The sequence below is a fragment of the Misgurnus anguillicaudatus genome, chromosome 16, assembly GCF_027580225.2.
Source record: "Misgurnus anguillicaudatus chromosome 16, ASM2758022v2, whole genome shotgun sequence".
Taxonomy (NCBI): Eukaryota; Metazoa; Chordata; class Actinopteri; order Cypriniformes; family Cobitidae; genus Misgurnus; species Misgurnus anguillicaudatus.
Genome location: NC_073352.2, coordinates 10891879 through 10909810, shown reverse-complemented (window position 1 = coordinate 10909810; position 17932 = coordinate 10891879). Strand labels below are relative to the sequence as shown.

The 17932-nt window shown below is 39.0% G+C and overlaps 2 protein-coding genes across 9 annotated transcripts in view; both read left to right on the top strand.

Annotated features, from left to right (window-relative positions):
• The first annotated feature begins 5173 nt into the window (after nucleotides 1-5173).
• Nucleotides 5174-8457, top strand: ran (RAN, member RAS oncogene family). Its single transcript, XM_073854120.1, has 7 exons — nucleotides 5174-5258; nucleotides 6058-6133; nucleotides 6513-6600; nucleotides 7314-7436; nucleotides 7524-7711; nucleotides 7817-7987; nucleotides 8073-8457. Exons 2-7 carry the CDS (start codon nucleotides 6101-6103, stop codon nucleotides 8115-8117), a joined length of 648 nt encoding a protein of 215 aa, XP_073710221.1. The 5' UTR covers nucleotides 5174-5258; nucleotides 6058-6100; the 3' UTR covers nucleotides 8118-8457.
• A 155-nt stretch (nucleotides 8458-8612) lies between these two features.
• The window catches only part of stx3b (syntaxin 3b), a 31241-nt gene continuing 21921 nt past the window's right edge, over nucleotides 8613-17932 (top strand). For 3 of the 8 annotated variants that reach the window (XM_073854116.1, XM_073854115.1, XM_073854117.1), the window contains exon 1: nucleotides 10412-11037. In XM_073854116.1, the coding sequence (XP_073710217.1) occupies nucleotides 11008-11037 (30 nt within the window). In that variant the 5' untranslated portion in view covers nucleotides 10412-11007. Of the gene's footprint in view, nucleotides 11038-17932 lie in introns of all 8 variants that reach the window. The other 5 variants (XR_012357926.1, XM_073854118.1, XM_073854114.1 and 2 more) reach the window with 5 other exon arrangements.

Genomic DNA, 17932 nt, shown 5'->3' with positions numbered 1-17932 from the left:
TCGCACTCAAAACACCAACTTCCACCGTAGTCATCGTCACCATTACCAACAACAACACCGGACTGGATTACTTCCGCATTTGACTTTGAATACTCTCTCTTTGTTTATATTTAATAAACATTGTTTCATTTTTACACCTGCGTTTGCTTCTGTCTTTTACAAGTCATTACAGAAGAATCTGGCCAACATGGAAGCAGCAGGTGGCCAGCCGATCTCCGCGTTGGAGGAGTTTCTCCAGCGATCTCTGGCTCGCATGGATCATCAGGATCAAACCATCGAGGACATGCGGAAGGCCGTCCAGGTAATGGTGGCGAAGGTTTCCGAGCTCTCTCAGCGATCTCCGAACATCACGCCTCCCACTGCGCCACCCATGCCGCCCGCACCATCTTCACCTCCAGGGGGTAGTTTCATCCAGGAACCGAGACTGCCGATCCCGGAGAAATATGCCGGTGAGCCCAACTACTGTCGTACTTTTCTCTCTCATTGTTCTCTACATTTCGCCCAACAGCCCCGGACATTCTCGCTCGAGGAGACCAAAGTGGCGTTCACGCTCTCGCTGCTCTCGGGCAAGGCTGCCCTCTGGGGGACGGCGGTATGGGAAAACCACGACAGCTGTTGTTCCTCGTTCGCCTCGCTTTCTGAAGAAATGAAGAGGGTTTTCGATCGCTCCGTCGCCGGGAGGGAGGCCGCCCGGCTCCTCACGGATCTCCAGCAGGGGGAGCGGTCGGTCTCGGACTATGCCATCGAGTTCCGTACCCTGGCGGCGGAGTGCAGGTGGAACGAGGAAGCGCAGTGGGACCATTTCCTGCATGGGTTGGCGGATCGGATCCATCGAGAGATCATCACGGCGGAATTACCGAAGTCGCTCAACGGTCTGGTGGACTTGGCGATCCGGGTTGACGCACGCCTGTCTACCGTTGCCAGAAGGAAGACTCAAGTTCTGCCCCTACGTCAAGCGGAGTCCACGGATCCTCCCATCGAAGTTTCCGCCGGTGGTCTCTCAGATCCGGAACCCATGCAGGTGGGTCGAGCTCGGTTACCCTGGAAGGAGAGGAATCGGCGGAGATCCTTGGGTCTTTGTCTGTACTGTGGTGAGTCGGGTCACCAATGCCAGAGGTGCCCGGTAAAAGACCAAGCCCGATAGTAAAACAGAGGCTACTATCGGGCAGGATCTCCGCACAGAAGACCTCTACTACATCCACTCTCCTTCCGGTGAGACTACGGTGGTCCACTATTTCACACTCGGGGCACGCACTTCTGGATTCGGGGGCGGAGGGCAACTTCATCGACAGCTCACTAGCACGTAAGCTCAAGTTACCTTTCACTGCACTCACCCACCAGATTGCGCCCTTCGCCCTCAATGGACATCAGTTACCCACTATCAAGTTCACCACAGCACCTATCACACTCATCACTTCCGGAAACCACACAGAGACTATTTCATTTTTTATTACTGACACTGCTCTCTCTCCCATAGTTCTTGGTCATCCGTGGCTTCATTCCCATAACCCAAGAATTGACTGGAAACTGGAGCTCTGCTCCAGGCAAGGTCACGTACCAAGGCCAAGGCCGATCGCCACCGGTCGAAGCCTCCCCGATACGTCGTCGGTCAAAGAGTGTGGCTTTCAACCCAGAATATTCCGATGCGTTCCGTCTCGAATAAACTTGCTCCCAAATTTATTGGCCCGTTTTCTGTTACCAAAATCATTAATCCGGTAACAGTGCGTCTTAGCCTTCCTCCTGCGTACAGGAGGGTTCACCCCGTCTTTCATGTCTCCAAAATTAAACCGGTGATTTCTTCCCGTCTTAATCCGCATACCCCGGTTCCCCCTCCGCCTCGTATCGTTAATGGGGAGACCACTTATTCGGTTAACCGTATTCTGGACTCCAGACGGAGGGGACGCGGATTTCAGTACTTGGTGGATTGGGAAGGTTACGGTCCGGAGGAGAGAAGGTGGGTTCCTGCTCGGGACATACTGGATCACCGCCTTATTGATGAGTTCAATCAACAGGTAAAGCAGGCTGGGAACGCCGAGGGGCGTTCCTAGGGGAGGGGGTACTGTCACGGTAGGAAAATCCATTGTTTTCCTCCGTGTCATGTTTGTGTGTGTGTGTTGTTCACTTACCCTGCCATGTGCTCATTAGAGCGATCCCCTTCACCTGTGTGTTGATTGTCTCGCTCCAGCTGTTCATCATTACATCATCTCCATAAAGACTCACCTGACTTTCTGTTCCCTGCCAGATTCTATTGTTTGCTCAGTCTCCGTGTTGCTTGGTTGTTCCCTGTGCTTTGGATTACGTGTTTCAGTTGGATGTGTATTGTCGTCGTCGTCTTCGTGTGGATGTTCCGTGTCAGTCTGGATTTCACCACTGCTCACCACTCCACCAACGTTGCACTCAAAACACCAACTTCCACCGTAGTCATCGTCACCATTACCAACAACAACACCGGACTGGATTACTTCCGCATTTGACTTTGAATACTCTCTCTTTGTTTATATTTAATAAACATTGTTTCATTTTTACACCTGCGTTTGCTTCCGTCTTTTACAAGTCATTACACTAAAAGTATGTTTTTGTTATGGGGAAGTACATTTGAGTGAATTGAAAGAGATGGGACATACTTGATCTAATCTTGACTACTATTTAGTACTGATAGTATGAGAATTAGGATGCAGGTTTACTCTGTATATAATGGTGCAACCAACAACACTTTTTAAAAAGTTTGGGTGTTCTGAATAACAAAGAAATACATCGGGGGTTCAAACAACATGAAGATGAATAAATAATGATAAAGTTTTTGTTTTCCCACTGATCAACTAATCTGCATATTATTTCACACATGTGTTTACATATCTGTGATTATTTCTTCTTTCTCTGTGTCAGGGGCCTCAGGGCCTACTTTGAATGTGCCACAAAGATATAAAAAGCTGCTAATAATACAAAAAACTTTTGATTAATGGAGATTGTTGTGAGGCTGAGATTTCTTCTACAATCTTTCAGGCAGATTATCTGTAGGCTATAGATAAACCCTTCAATGCAGACCACATGATAATATTCAGATAGCCGCAAAATAACCACAGCTAAAATAGGCCTTTCAAACACCTTTAAAGTGGCAATGAAATTAAAATGAAAAACTGTCATTTGTTTTGGAATATTGTGGTATTTTTTAAAAATGACTTATCTGTGAACTTTTAAATTAATTTGCCCTCATAATCTTAAATCAAAAATGCAAATCTCCTCCCTTCCCTAAACGATAGGCTTGTTCGACTTCATGCAGCGCCGCAAGAGTCGACAGACGAGTGATGTCAAAGTACCGCCTTGCGATTCGAGAAATGATATGAAGAAATCTAATTTCGACTCGCTCTTGCGGTACTCATCCGCCTGTCAGATCTAGCGGCGCCGCATGAAGTTGAACAACCCGGTTCTCTCTTTACTTCCGGTCATATGGTATAGAGACAGAGCGCAGCGCGTCATAACCTGAAAACCACGCCCACCGGGGGGGAAAGCAATCCAACCGTCTCCATTGACTTTGTATTGCGAGAGTTGCCTGTTTCCATTTCTGTGTCTTTAAACGCTCGCTCCTTTAAGTCGACAGCCCACAAAAACGTATTTGGTTTTTTTTGGCTTGTTAGATGTACACCTTGTCACACAGCAGCTTTTAGGTATTATTCTGTTTTTAAGTTTAATCTGTAAATAAGTTTTTATAAGCTGTTGACCCCAAAAATCTAGCGTTTAAAGACACAAAAATGGATACAGGCAACTTTTCATAGTACTTCTATTAGTAGAACTGCGTCCACTAGGGGGAAACGTAGTCGGCTATCCACTTTATTCTCCTTAAAGACTGGGTTTTTCGGCTCAACAGCTTATAAAAACTTATTTCTGAGTTCTTTGGCTTGTTAGCTGTACATATTGTCACACAGCAGCTTTTAGGCATTATTCAGTTTTTTGTTATAAGCCAGAAATGACAAGGAGGCGGCTTCTCGCAATACAAAGTCAATGGAGACGGTTGGATTGCGTTTCCCCCCCGGTGGGCGTGGTTTTCAAATTTGCATAACTGCGCTCTGTCTCTATGGCAGGTGGGCGGGGTCCATAAATATATTGCAGCAATTGGTAATTAGCAACATGACCCAACTTCAAACAATTCAGTCAGTTCTCGATGGATGAATTCAAGTCCAGCCCTGCATTTCAAAAACCGTTTCCCTTTGATATACGTCACCACGCAACAATCGCTACTTCTGTTTCATGGTGACTTTAAAATGTAGATAAACTAAATATTGCAATGCCAACAGAAGCAGACTTTTAAAAATACCTTTTGTGAAATAGAAAGGTTATTCACATGTAAATGTTCTTTATAGCAGTGGTTCTCAATCTTTTTTGGCTGTGCAGCCCCCATCCCCACACACGGTGTAAGAAGCGTCCCTTCGTGCCCTCCCCAAAGCATATGTATGACATAAAACATCCAAAACTTACAATTTGAAATAAAAAATATGATATTAAATAATTTAGTTGTGTTGGTTAGTAGCTTTATTTTTCTGAGGTTTATTTACAAAGAATGTATAATAAATTAATATTTTTTAATAAAATGTTATTAAATTGTGGCCCTCCAGGCACCATCAGGGCCCCTCAGGGCACCATGGCCCCCAGTTTAAGATCCACTGCTTTATAGAATGTAATTATGTAAAACTGTATGTGAGTGTTTTCTGGAAAATTCACATTTGTAAACCAATGATGTCATGAAATAAGTAATAAATATAATAAATTGTTTGTGAGTTAATTCTCTTAGCATCATAATGACTCGTTTTTAACTCATACTTTATAGTCAGCTATTTTTTATGTAGGCCTAATTGTTGTATAGTACATTTAAACGTTGTGCAGCTTACAATATTTTATATAATACACTTACTAATACACATATTTCTATAGAATAGATTATAAAACCCACGTCACATAAAAGTGATGCTAGTATTCCACGTATGGTTAGTTTATTGTATACTGCCCAAACACCATTTTCTGTGAAATATATATTCTATAGATATATAACTGGTTTGCTAATGTTGAAAATATAGAAGAAATGAGTATGTGGGTAATCAACCAAAAATGTAAATATTGTATGTTCTGTTTGTGAACACTAGAGGACGCAGTTTCTGCGCGGCCACGTTTGGGTCACGTGGTGTGGGCGGAAGCGTTTATGTGAGGCACGCTGAATCTCGCGCGGGCGCAGCCATTTGCTCTCTTCCTCGATCACTTCAACACCGGTGAGTACTGAATGACTCTGCTTGTCTTTTCCTGTTTTAATACTGATAAGACATTATATTTTAATAAGAGACAAGGTGAAAACTTTATATATGGTTATAGGTTCTCGCTAAATCGAGTAGTGTTTCTCTATTTACAGGTGATGGACACTTAGCAGAGTTTTATTACAGCATGGCTCTGTCGTAGCTCCATCGTGAGTTGTTGGGCAGACTCGCGCGCTATTTTTGCGTGTTCTCTTAAGACGCGGGAAAATCTCGCTTTTTCTTCACTTTTTCTTGTTTCATTTGTTGTCGTTATTGTCGCTGCTTTTAAAACGTGTAATTGATTTCCTTAAGATTCGGCCTGTTTAGGGCCTCGTGCTGGTTTTCATCTCTGTGTGTGCAAGTTAGCCTGTTAGCTTTAGCAAGAAAAGATGAGTTTAGTTTCAGACCCGGTTTGTTCCAGTCGAAACTGGAAAAAATCATGACGGGCAACCATTATCGGTTACATAAGCGTATTATTGTGTTGCGATGGTTGTTTTCGGGCTGTTTATATTTCTAACTCTACTGCGTGTTTAGTGTTTTCATAAAGTTGAGGCTCAGTGCTGGAGCAGCGGCCTCGTGTGTTCGCGCGCATCCTTTATTTGTACCTCCGATGTAGTTGCTCGTTTTTGAACATCGCGTTTTGTTTTAACTTACACGATTTGGTGGGGTTGGTGTGAATGTAACGTTTTATGATGTGTTTAAAAATTGTAATTGTTTGGGAATGATGCGGCCTTTGTATGATGTGATCTGACTAACTGTCCCGCCATCTCTCCTGTAGAGTGACTGCAACACAAAGACTAACACACACACACACAACAGCGATGGCAGAGAACGAGCCACAGGTTCAGTTTAAGGTAAGATTTGACTATCTTCACAAATCAAAAGTTTATTTTGCATACTTGTATGCACAAACAACTATTTTGTTTATTTAGAATATTACCAGTTAGCATAATAATTGATTATAAAACTGTTAAAGTTGACACGTTCATAATGCCTGGAACTGCATTTATTTTTCAGGTTCTATAACAATTGGTGTGCTGGTCACCATTTTAACAGTATTACATAAATACAACTACAGTTATTTCCTGTATTTTCTATATTTGTCACAAACCATTAAATGATAAATTTAGTCACTGGACCGCCATTATTTAACCCAACGTGCCAACTACCCCTATATTATTACCTATATTATATAACACTATCACTTATGCAACCTGTTTTTCTTGCCCACAGCTGGTTCTGGTGGGTGATGGAGGTACAGGAAAAACCACCTTTGTGAAGAGACATTTGACTGGAGAGTTTGAAAAGAAATATGTTGCTAAGTTTTTCTGTTTTTAGAGTCTGAAGTAAAGATGGAGGTCTGGTTTTACAGACAAGGGTTCGCTAAAGCCAGGACTAGGCCTCAGTTAAATGTTTAAAGGAATAGTCTACTCATTTTCAATATTAAAATATGTTATTACCTTAACTAAGAATTGTTGATACATCCCTCTATCATCTGTGTGCGTGCACGTAAGCGCTGGAGTGCGCTGCGACGCTTCGATAGCATTTAGCTTAGCCCCATTCATTCAATGGTACCATTTAGAGATAAAGTTAGAAGTGACCAAACACATCAACATGTTTCCTATTTAAGACGAGTAGTTATACGAGCAAGTTTGGTGGTACAAAATAAAACGTAGTGCTTTTCTAAGCGGATTTATAAGAGGAACTATATTTTATGGTGTAATAGCACTTTTGGGAGTACTTCGACTCGCCTGAAAAGTCCGCTCCCCTTCTCACTCTCATAATGGGAGAGGGAGGGTGTTACTGCGCCGAGTCGAAGTACTCCCAAAAGTGCTATTACGCCATACAATATAGTTCCTCTTTTAAATCCGCTTAGAAAAGTGCTACGTTTTATTTTGTACCACCGAACTTGCTTCTATAACTATTCGTCTTAAATAGGAAAAATGTTGATGTGTTTGGTCACTTCTAACTTATAAAATTTTAAAGGAATGTGACTTCGATGCTAAATTTTCATCTCTTTAATTTTTTTAGCTACACTTGGAGTTGAAGTACATCCCCTGGTCTTCCACACCAACAGAGGAGCCATCAAATATAATGTATGGGACACAGCCGGACAGGAGAAGTTTGGAGGACTGAGAGATGGTTATTACATTCAGGGTATGCTGTTTTACTTTATGTACACGCAGGAGTAATTGTGCGTTATCTTTACGTGAATTAATTGAATAAATTTGCTTCTGATTTTAGCTCAGTGTGCTATCATCATGTTTGATGTAACTTCTCGAGTGACCTACAAAAACGTTCCCAACTGGCATCGTGACTTGGTGCGTGTGTGCGAGAACATTCCCATAGTGCTTTGTGGTAACAAAGTGGACATCAAAGACAGGAAAGTCAAAGCAAAGAGCATCGTGTTTCATCGTAAGAAGAATTTACAGGTAAATGCGTGACTTGATGACAACCTAATGTATATCAGCTGTGATTGCCTATTTACAAAATAAATGTTTTTTTTTTGACTAATTAATTTTGTATTTTTGTTCCAGTACTACGACATCTCTGCCAAGAGTAATTATAACTTTGAGAAGCCTTTCCTGTGGCTTGCACGAAAACTGATTGGTGATCCTAACCTTGAGTTTGTCGAGATGCCTGCCCTTGCCCCACCTGAAATCGCTATGGACCCATCACTTGCTGCACAATATGAGCATGACCTGAAAGTAAGTGCATTGAATAGGCTTGCACATCAGTTATTTACCTCTGTGTGGCTGTTGAATCCATACTGATCCGGTTTATCTCCTCCAGGTGGCATCAGAAACGGCTCTCCCAGATGAAGACGATGACCTTTAACTTGTTAGCTTTTGACCTCCTTATTGCAATGTCACTTTCCTGGTGATATTTCTTCCCCTGACCCTTTTACTGTATAACTCCCCCCGGCGCAGAATATTTTTATTTTTCAATTTTGGATTTTGTTTTTGTGTTCTGATTTGAGTAAAGTTGTGTGGATCATTTCACTGTAGACATGCTAACTGTTGCCATCAGGCACACATATGGACATGCATACACTTTGACGCAATCACTCAAAAGTGTGAGAGCAGGTTTGAGTGTCCCAGTGCTTACTTGTTTCTCTATGTAAGGCTCTTAAGCACTTAGAGAAATTCTTGGAATAAAAACATTCTCAATATTTTAACTTGCCTGGTCTTATGAACACCTACAGCGAGTTGTAAGTTACACAGCTATATAATCAAGAGTAAAATTACATGCTTGTATTGTGGTGGGTTGGTCATGATTGTCCTCTAAAGGCCAATTCTGATTATCCTCTCTAGGGTTTGGTACATGGTACATTTGGGGCTTGAAAGGTTGGAATTCGGAGTGTTTGTTCAAATGCATGTTTACAGGTAAAATGTTCGTTCTAGGTGGGTAGTTAGCTGAATTGGCAGCATTACAAGATTTTGCAAAAAAATTGTTTCTTAGTATTTTTGTCGTCTTTTCAGAAAAAGTATCTAAAATGTATTCAATCAAGATGCAAAACTTAAAATAAATGTAGTTTAGACAAAAATCTAATTTAAGTGAATTTGCACTTAAAACAAGCAATGAGAATCTGCCAATGGGGTAAGAATTGTTCTTAAATTTCTTAAATGAAGCGTTTTAAGAGAAAAGTACATTTATTTCAAGATTTTTTTCTTGCCTTATTGGTGGATTAATTTGCTCGTTTCAAGCACAAATTCACTTAAATAGATTTTTTGTGTGTGTCTAAAACCTAGATTTTTTGTTTTGTCACTTTGCTTTAAGAAAATGCATTTTGATTTAAGAATTTAGATATTTGTACTGAAAACAAGACAAAAATACTGAGAAAATATTTTGTTTGCATGGCAGTTGAATGCAAATTACATTTCTACAATTGTAAGTTTTTACATTAAATGCTTGAGAGCGGAATGGATTTTTTTGTGGTCTGATATAGTTTAGCAAAGTAGCCCCAACACCATGTGGACTTCAAAATAGTTTCTGAAGAACTGTCAATTTCTAGTGTTCTCCAAAATTTTGCATTCTAGCCATGCAGCTTTGCATGTTAGTACAAGCAGTACACATGTATAAAAAAAATAGACGTGAAATATAAAGAATACACGATGTTGCAAAATATATGTTAATGTACATTAGCAATAACAACTGCAAAAAAACAATACCAGTGGATATCTAGTATCATAATAGCATTAAATTATGTCTGTTTTGACGTTACATAAGTAACCTTAAGTTTATGCCACTGATCTATGGTTTATACCTAAATGCTTGACTTTACCAAAATAAAAACTGGTCAACTTTTCCTTACCTTTTCATTTTTTTTTTAATTGACGTAGTATCTGTAACAGTGACTAACGAAAGTAGTGCTTGCCAGTGCTTTGTACGTTTACATAAGGGTGATGACGTAGACAAGTTCACATGCTACCTAAATGTAGTCACCAGAGGGCAGCCGTTACTCGCGTCGTATTATGGAGTTCATAAACTTGAAGAAACCCTAGAAAGGATGATGTCAGTGAAACAAAACCATAGAGTTTTTGTCAGTGAACATTTGTGTAACTTAAGTCATTTTCTCGCCACTTCGCTGGGACTTCTCGTTGCGCGGGGCGATCGCCGCATGGCCTCAAAGTACCGCGAGACCCGTGTTTTCCAATCGCTCTCGCGGTACTTTGATGTCATGCGTCGCTCGGTCTTGCGCAGCGCCTCGTGAAATCGAACACACCTAATGATAACGGCTGTTTTGTCACCGAGGGCAGTTTTCTCACCACCCTTCATGTTGCACTATGCGCGTTTTCCTTATCCGCTAGTAAAGGAGGCAGGGTTAATGAATGTTAGTTCTCGTGCTTCATGTGTGCTCAAGTGGCTTATACTCATTGATCTTTCACTTAATATCCTATTAAACACACGCCCATATACGCAATATATGAATGGATTACAATTAAAATACAAGAAGTACAAGTTATCTGGTATAACAGGAATATTAAGTTGTAGCCTAGCAACATAGTTATTAGTCTATTAGTGCGGGGATGCAATAAAGGGATTATTTGCTAAACAACTGTGAGTAGTTTTAGAATAGTAAAAATAGCTACCAAATATTTATCACTATTTTAATAATTATTCTTTGATTAACATTATGTTTAACTGAAACAGACTAGTTCTTACTAGTTACTTGTAATAAACGAGTTGGTACCAGGAAGTAATGCAAGCTATAAATAAGTACAGGTTAAAAATATAAAAAAAATGAAGAGTAATGGCTCGTTGTGACACAGGTGTGAGCGCGGGGCGTGGACGTAGGCAGTGCGGCGGGTTCGAGGTTGCAGGTGCGGGAGAGAGAGAGAGAGTCATACAGAGAGAGAAAGAGAGAGAGCATGCGTGAAAGCCGAGCTCTTTTCAGACCGATTATAACGAGAAAAGAGGGAGAGGGAGGAAGACAGATTAAACAGAGCGAACACAACTGTTGTTTTAATCCTCTGAGCGGATAGATTTAGAGGAGAAAAGCTACTGGTTTGGAGAAGAGCAGCCATATTGCATGGACCGCTGGTGGAATAACAGGACTCAGTCGAGCAGGATCTCAGAGTTTGGCAGAAAACATCCAGACTTCATAACTGCGGGATCCGTTGCCCGGACAGACTTCACTAAACTCTTACTGTAGAGACCATAGTTTTTAGTTTCTATTTATTACTCGTTTATTTTATTTTTAAACTCTACACGAACGTACGCAAAGATGAAGGACCGACTGGATCAACTAAAGGCGGTAAGTGTGAGTTTATATTTGTTTAACAGACGCAAAAGAAATGGCTTTGTTGTGTTCACAATGAGTCCACACAACTGTATAGGAATGACATTACATAATAGAGTTTGTATAAGAAAGCCGTCCGTCCAGTAATGTTGATGATCAACTATGAATAACACAACATTAGATATGGTAGCACTTCTTGAGGAGTAAATAGTGGAGAGTACACACAGTGCAGAACAGCTGATGAGGTCATCTGACTCAGGCAGGGGGGGCCACGAGCCTCTAGTGGAGATGGGGGATGGAGGGTTCATGATGAGGATGCTGATCTTCATCACATCATGTGACAACAAAAAATAAGCAGACCAAGGCCATCCACTCTGTAACCAACCACATTAAATAAAAATGTCTTGTGGATATGTGTCTTGTTTACTAAATTGGGGGTCTGAGTTAAGGATGTTTTTAATCTCCCACAGTTTTTTGTGTGTGCTTAGCAAAGATTTAAGATCCTATAGGCAGGGTCAGAGGTGAGGTATTGTTGCTGAGCTGATGACTGATCCAGTCAAATATTTTCTTTGTTGACAATGTTACCTGAAGCCGCCCGGTGTAGCAGCCGATCCTGTTCCCCTCGGAATTTGTGTTCCCCCTTCCAGTCGATAAAGCGTTTCTGCCAACAGCGCAGGCGCAGGTACCTTAATATCTGCGTGTTTTTTTTTTTATTTGAATTTTTTAGTATGGTATAGCATATTTACAGAGTTTCTACAACCTAATACAGCTTAAAACAATTAAAAGTATAAAATAAATATTCAGAAAAAAACAGCTGGGTGTACAAAAAGCGACAAGGGGAACACAAATTCCGAGGGGAACAGGATCGGCTGCTACACCGGCAGGCAATATGGGTTGGGAGATGGAACTTCTGCGTGCGTGTATGTGTGTGTGTTTATGGCCGAACCTTATTTACATTAGTTATAGTCTTGTTTCCGTGCTGTTTTGCATACAGAAAATCTCTCTCGCTTTGTTTTTCTGTCCTCTTCAATGTTTGGTTTCACCTGTATCCATTTTATTAGTACAAACATTAAATATGTTTAATGCTTAAAAGTAAATGTGAGTGGCTTGGTTGATGTTACTTAGTTTTAAAGTTTCAGTGTTTGCTTGGAGTCACCTTACTGGTTGCTTACTGTCCCAAAACCTCAATTCTGATATTTTGGTTTTTGGGTTTGACGTGGGTCTCTTCTTCAATGCATATCTAAGGGATTTTTATGGAGCAGATCTAAATCGTCTTTATAGTGATGTTGATCCTTGCCTGAGGCAACACCACTAATAACATTTGTTTGTCACATGTCTATGAGTGACCTGTCTGTTATAGGAAATCCTGTTAAGAAAAACACATTTTCCTTTCTACCCTCCAATAAACGTGTATTCAGTCTGTACGTCTTTCTATGTCTACTTTGTAATGTTTAACTTGGTGTGGCCGCTCTGTTCTTTAAATCTTCCAAATACACACATGCACACACATTTGTTCTCTCCTGTAAAGAAACACTAAAGAAAATGTGGGACATTAGACAGCTGAGCAGAAACAATGTGACCATTTCTCATTTCTTTATCTTTGTGTCAAATCCTATTTAAGGAATTGTCTGTATTTATGAATAGCATAATATTAAATAAGAAATCCTCTGGAGGATCACACTAACGTTAGATACAATACGCAGTTCAGATCACTATACTTAAACCTAGTAATGCACACTCTTAAACATATGCTCCCTAGGCAGGAAGTCTCTTGTAAGCTTATCTTTCTACCTCAACTTGCAGCGTTTCCAGTACACTGCATGTGTGTATGAGTGTCTTTGACCTTCACACAAAAAAACGTTGTGTTGGCAACACATTGTTAGATCACAAATAAACTTGAAAAGAGAGCAGAACTCATTGTCAGCGCAATAGATAGTATTACACTTTATGACAGGAGTAGCTGTGTGATTCATCCGAAGATCTTTATTGATGGTCCATTACAAAAATACAGCAACACCAACAAACATGAATTATATAATAAATAGTGTTTAGTAATGATTGACATGTAATGGATAAAGTGCCCCAAGACCTAAACCAAAGGAGAGACCCAAGAGGTCAGCCTATCATTGAGATCTAGTAGACCCTCTTGTCAGGTAACTGCCTAGGACCTATACCCAAAACACCTTAGTGACAACCCAGCCATTATGTGATCTACTTAACACCTTAGCAATGACCTATATCATCTAGCAACAACCTTATACTGTACTAAAAACTATTACAATGGCAAAAGTTACTTCCCTTATGCAAAGCAATATCTAGTCAGCTACACACTTACCCTGCATTATGGTAAATACGCCACTAAATAAATAATAAACACTAACACTATACAATAACACGAAAAAGTGAATAAAAAAATTCATCTTCAACTTATTAAATTTTTTCTTAATAATTACACATTGCTCTCTCACCATGAACATAGACGCTGGCATGACATAAAAATAATAAAAACATTTGTAAAGAAAAAAAGTAAATGCATTATGTACTTTTCAATTCAATTTTATTTATATAGCGCTTTTCACAATTGGTAATTGTTTCAAAGCAGCTTTACATTAATAGAAGCAGGGAAAAACACAGAAAAATCGACAGATAGCATAACATAAGGCAAGGCAAGGCAAGAGGGTGCTAAGTTAAGCTAATGAAGGCTGACTCCCTGGGTTGAAAAACCCCCTAGGAGAAAAAAACCCGGACTTTTTTAGCCGAGGGGATAAAAAGTCCTAGGAGGAAAAAACCTTTGGGAGATTTTATATATATATATTTATATATATATATATATATATATATATATATATATATATATATATATATATATATATATATATATATATATATATATATATATATATATATATATATGAAGAGTTTGGTTCCAAAACGCAATAAACGCCATTTTTGAAAAAAAATGAGTTACTGCCAGAATCAGTATTATATCAGGTCAGTATTATAAAGTAAATTCTTAATTTTAGGCAAAATCCAATTTCCGCAGTGTTATTCTGTCATCTTTTCTCCCTTTTTTCCCAAAATGCAATAAACGCCACTCCCCCTTTTCTACAGAATGCCATAAATCCACTCCTCCACAGATTACAGCGCACCTCACGCAATGTAAACAAAGAATGGCGGCGCGCTGAGTACACGGAATCCTAGTTTTCCTCATCTACTTTGTACTTCGTGATTACCAAACAAACAAAAACAAAATAATACTTTAATTGCATTGATAAACCTGTGATGGTTTTCTGTGACGTGAAAGAAACGTAAGCCATTAACATGTAATAATTTACGAAGAGGAACTCGGGAGACCGGTGCTTGTTAGGCCGGGCTGACAGCATCAAGTTACTGTCATGATAACACATTGACCCCAGAGGATCTTATGAAAAACTTTACATAATTTTACTCAAAGTCAACGAAAATCGAGCAGGACCAAAACATTTTACAGCTGATCGCTTTGAAAAACGTTAAGCGAGGACGTCAGTATAACCGATGACTTCTTAATATCACAAAGTAAGTGTTTTGATTAATGACAATAATGTTTATATTTTTAATTAGTGTGTACAACCAGTCAACTAAATGAATATAACATGGCAAAGATGAATGCACATTTATATAGGCGATTGATTCAATAGATTTATAGCATTTTTAATAAAAACTTGTCATGGATTTATTGCATTTTGTGGAAAAAATAATCAGTTTTTATAATAAATCTTTGAAAATCAAGTTATGGATTTGAATTTTTTATGTTTTTATAACCTAAAGATGCTGTGTGAAAGTTTGTAACAGAAAATAGTGGTTTTCATCTTGTCACTTTCTTGGTATAGAAAACACGTTTTTACCGAAATTTGTCAAAATGGATTTATTGCGTTTTGGAACCAAACTCTTCATATATATATATATATATAACTGTATAGCAGTGTTGGGGCTAGTTACTCAAAAAAGTAATATATTACGTATTACATATTACTCTCAAAAATAGTAATGCCTTACTTTACTTTATTACTCCCTGGAGAAAGTAACTAGTTATATTACTAGTTATATTACTAGTTACATTTTTTTTTTCTGGACAAGAATGTTTATTTGGGCAAGCCACGGCCAAGAAAATGCTGGCTTCCTTACCCGCTACCGGACACGGGGCACAGCGTTCGGAGAAACATTAAAGAGTGTGCACTTCACCGTCAAGTTATTTTCCTTCCGTTGAACATAATAAAATATGACTGAATCTCCCCCCGTCGAAACTAGCTTTCTGTTGCTGGGGACCTTCCTCTGAAAAAGACCTTGCCGTTATTGACGCTTCCATTTTCCCGATCTGTCTTTGAGTGTGCCGCTGCCGCTCTGTGCTGCTGGCTGCCGGGTGTCGACCAATCGGTGATGGTAAATGATACCTCGTGCCAAACTTAGACCAATCACTGTTCCATTCACGCCCTCCTCCCCTTCCCTTTTGTTCTCTGTGTTTTGTACCTTGTGTGATGAAGGTGCTACTGGCGAATGTAACTCAAGTAACTAGCTCGGGAAAACTGTAATATTACCATTTTCAGACGGGTAATGCCTTACACTACTAGTTACTGAAAAAAGTAATGTTATTACAGTAACTAGTTACTTTGTAACTAGTTACACCCAACACTGCTGTATAGACCTTTTGCGTGTTTGCAAACAGAGATGAAGTTTTTTGTGGGCGGAGCCCAACTGGTGGCAGAAAGTGAATGCTTCTCAATAGCTGTGTGAAGTGTTTTAGCATTAAACTGTGATTTTTAAGGATCCGGTGTTCTGTAGAAGTCTGTTTCCCTCTTAAGTGTAATGTTTCTTATAACGTTTTCACCAAGTTACGTTTATTTTTTAAATAAATTAAACGTTTAAATGGCTTGGCTACTAATTGTGTGCATGTATGTAATGTATATGTATTGTTCTTTATTGGTTAGTCAATTATTTTTCCAGTATGAATCGCTGAAGTACTTATAAGAGCAATACTATCATGTATTCTGTATAATATCATTTATTAAATATTTCATCATTTCCTGTTTTCAATTTCTTCCTTATATTTATAGCCTACGTGTTTGTTCTGAAACTATTATGTTTACATACAAATTAATTTGTATAGGCCTGTTTATATATTATTAACACTTTACATTGTGTGTGTGTGTGTGTGCTATGTTTATATATTTATTAGTAAACATCATAATTTAGAAGAAACAGGAAGAAGACATAGGCTAAGATATAAGGTAAAGAAGTAATAGAATACGAAAAAAATACGAAAACTTTAATAAATGGTAATATTATTGATATTATGAACTAATTCCAATCTTTAATCTTTCTAAATAAATTATAAACGTAACGTGATGAAAACGCTATAAGAGACACATAGAGGGATCAGACTTCGACAGAACACCGAATATCTTCTCTAATTATTTTCAGATGATTTCATCACTCCTGTCTGTCCGGTTGAGGGCTTTTATTGCAACCATAAACACCTACGTTTATCTTCAAATGGTGTCTTCGATGATGGTATACTATAAAAATGAAGGTCATCTATTTTGGCATTCCTATTCTGACACTCAGCAGCACAACAAAACATTTTCTAGTGAGTTATATTGTTCGTTTTACTCGTGTCTCATTCATTTCCACTGTTTTTCTGCCACCACATGTGTGCGTGACGTAACTGTGACGTCGCCTCGCAAAAGGTCTTTATATGTAAACGATTAAGGGGATTAAACGGGTTCTGCCGGTGGTCGTTGGTCAGGCATCAGCTGGACATAACGTTGAAGGACGGCTAGTAAATCAGGGATGTTCCAATCTTCACATTTACCGGAACTGGGTCTGTTTGTCTCATTTTCCTCGGAATCGAGGACAAGACAGGGAGAGAGAAACAAAATCCTATTAGCGTAGGAGCCATTCGCATGTAATGCAAGTGTCACACAGTGATGTGGTGGTTTAAGTCAGCTCGGTTCCAGACAGGCTAACTATTGCGGCATAAGTATATTACCCATAGTTGAGGGTTTAGCAAATTTGTGGGCGCAGGGCGAATCTAACTACCAATAAACATACACCACACGTTTATACAATACTAACAATAAACAATATGTTTTTACATATTTACTTGAATAATGTTTGTTAATGTTAAATCATATCAATTAACATTGTGCAGTAACTAATGTTATCCGGGTTTTTTTTATATAAAAACAGTCGTATGATGTTTAAACGTATTGTTTATTAATAGTTGAAGGGAAAATGGAAATTCTGTCATCATTTACTCACCGTCATGTTGTTGCAAACCTGTATAAGTTTCTTTGTTGTGCTTAACACAAAGGAAGATGTTTGTAAGGAAACAGGAAATAGAAGCACTATTAACTTCCATAGGACAAATACTCAATGGTCAATTGTGCTCAAAACGGTTTGGTTACAAACATTGCTCAAAATATCTTCCTTTGTGTTCATTTAAACAAAGAAATTTATTCAGGTTTGTAACAACATGAGAGTGAGTAAATGATGACAGAATTTTCATTTTTGGGTGAACTATCCCTTTAATTTTAACTAATGAAGTTAAATCATGTTTGCTATGTTTGTTTACTTTTACAGTAAAAATAAAAGTAGTTAATTAGGTATTTTAGCAGAAACCATGGGTACTGTGGTACATTTTTGTAATGGGGTTTAATGTGGCATTTGATCCCTCAGAAATAGTGAATGAGTGAAACATGTAAGGGTGGTTTACTGGACGGGGCAACACCTTGCACTGACATATCTTAACATATATCAGTGCCATTTTTTTGTCTCAAGATATTGTTTTTCTAAGGTTTGTTTTTAAAAACTTCTTAAATGTCCTAATATAACTAAGAAAGACCTAGTAGTAAACCCTGTCTTGGAAACTGCC

Bases quoted from the DNA above. Each gene is read 5' to 3' on its own strand.
- ran (XM_073854120.1), top strand. From the start codon at position 6,101: ATGGCAGAGAACGAGCCACAGGTTCAGTTTAAG. The intron at 6,601-7,313 runs AGTTTTTCTGTT...TTTTTTTAGCTA, and splicing joins TGAAAAGAAATATGTTGCTA to CACTTGGAGTTGAAGTACAT. The intron at 7,437-7,523 runs GTATGCTGTTTT...TTCTGATTTTAG, and splicing joins AGATGGTTATTACATTCAGG to CTCAGTGTGCTATCATCATG.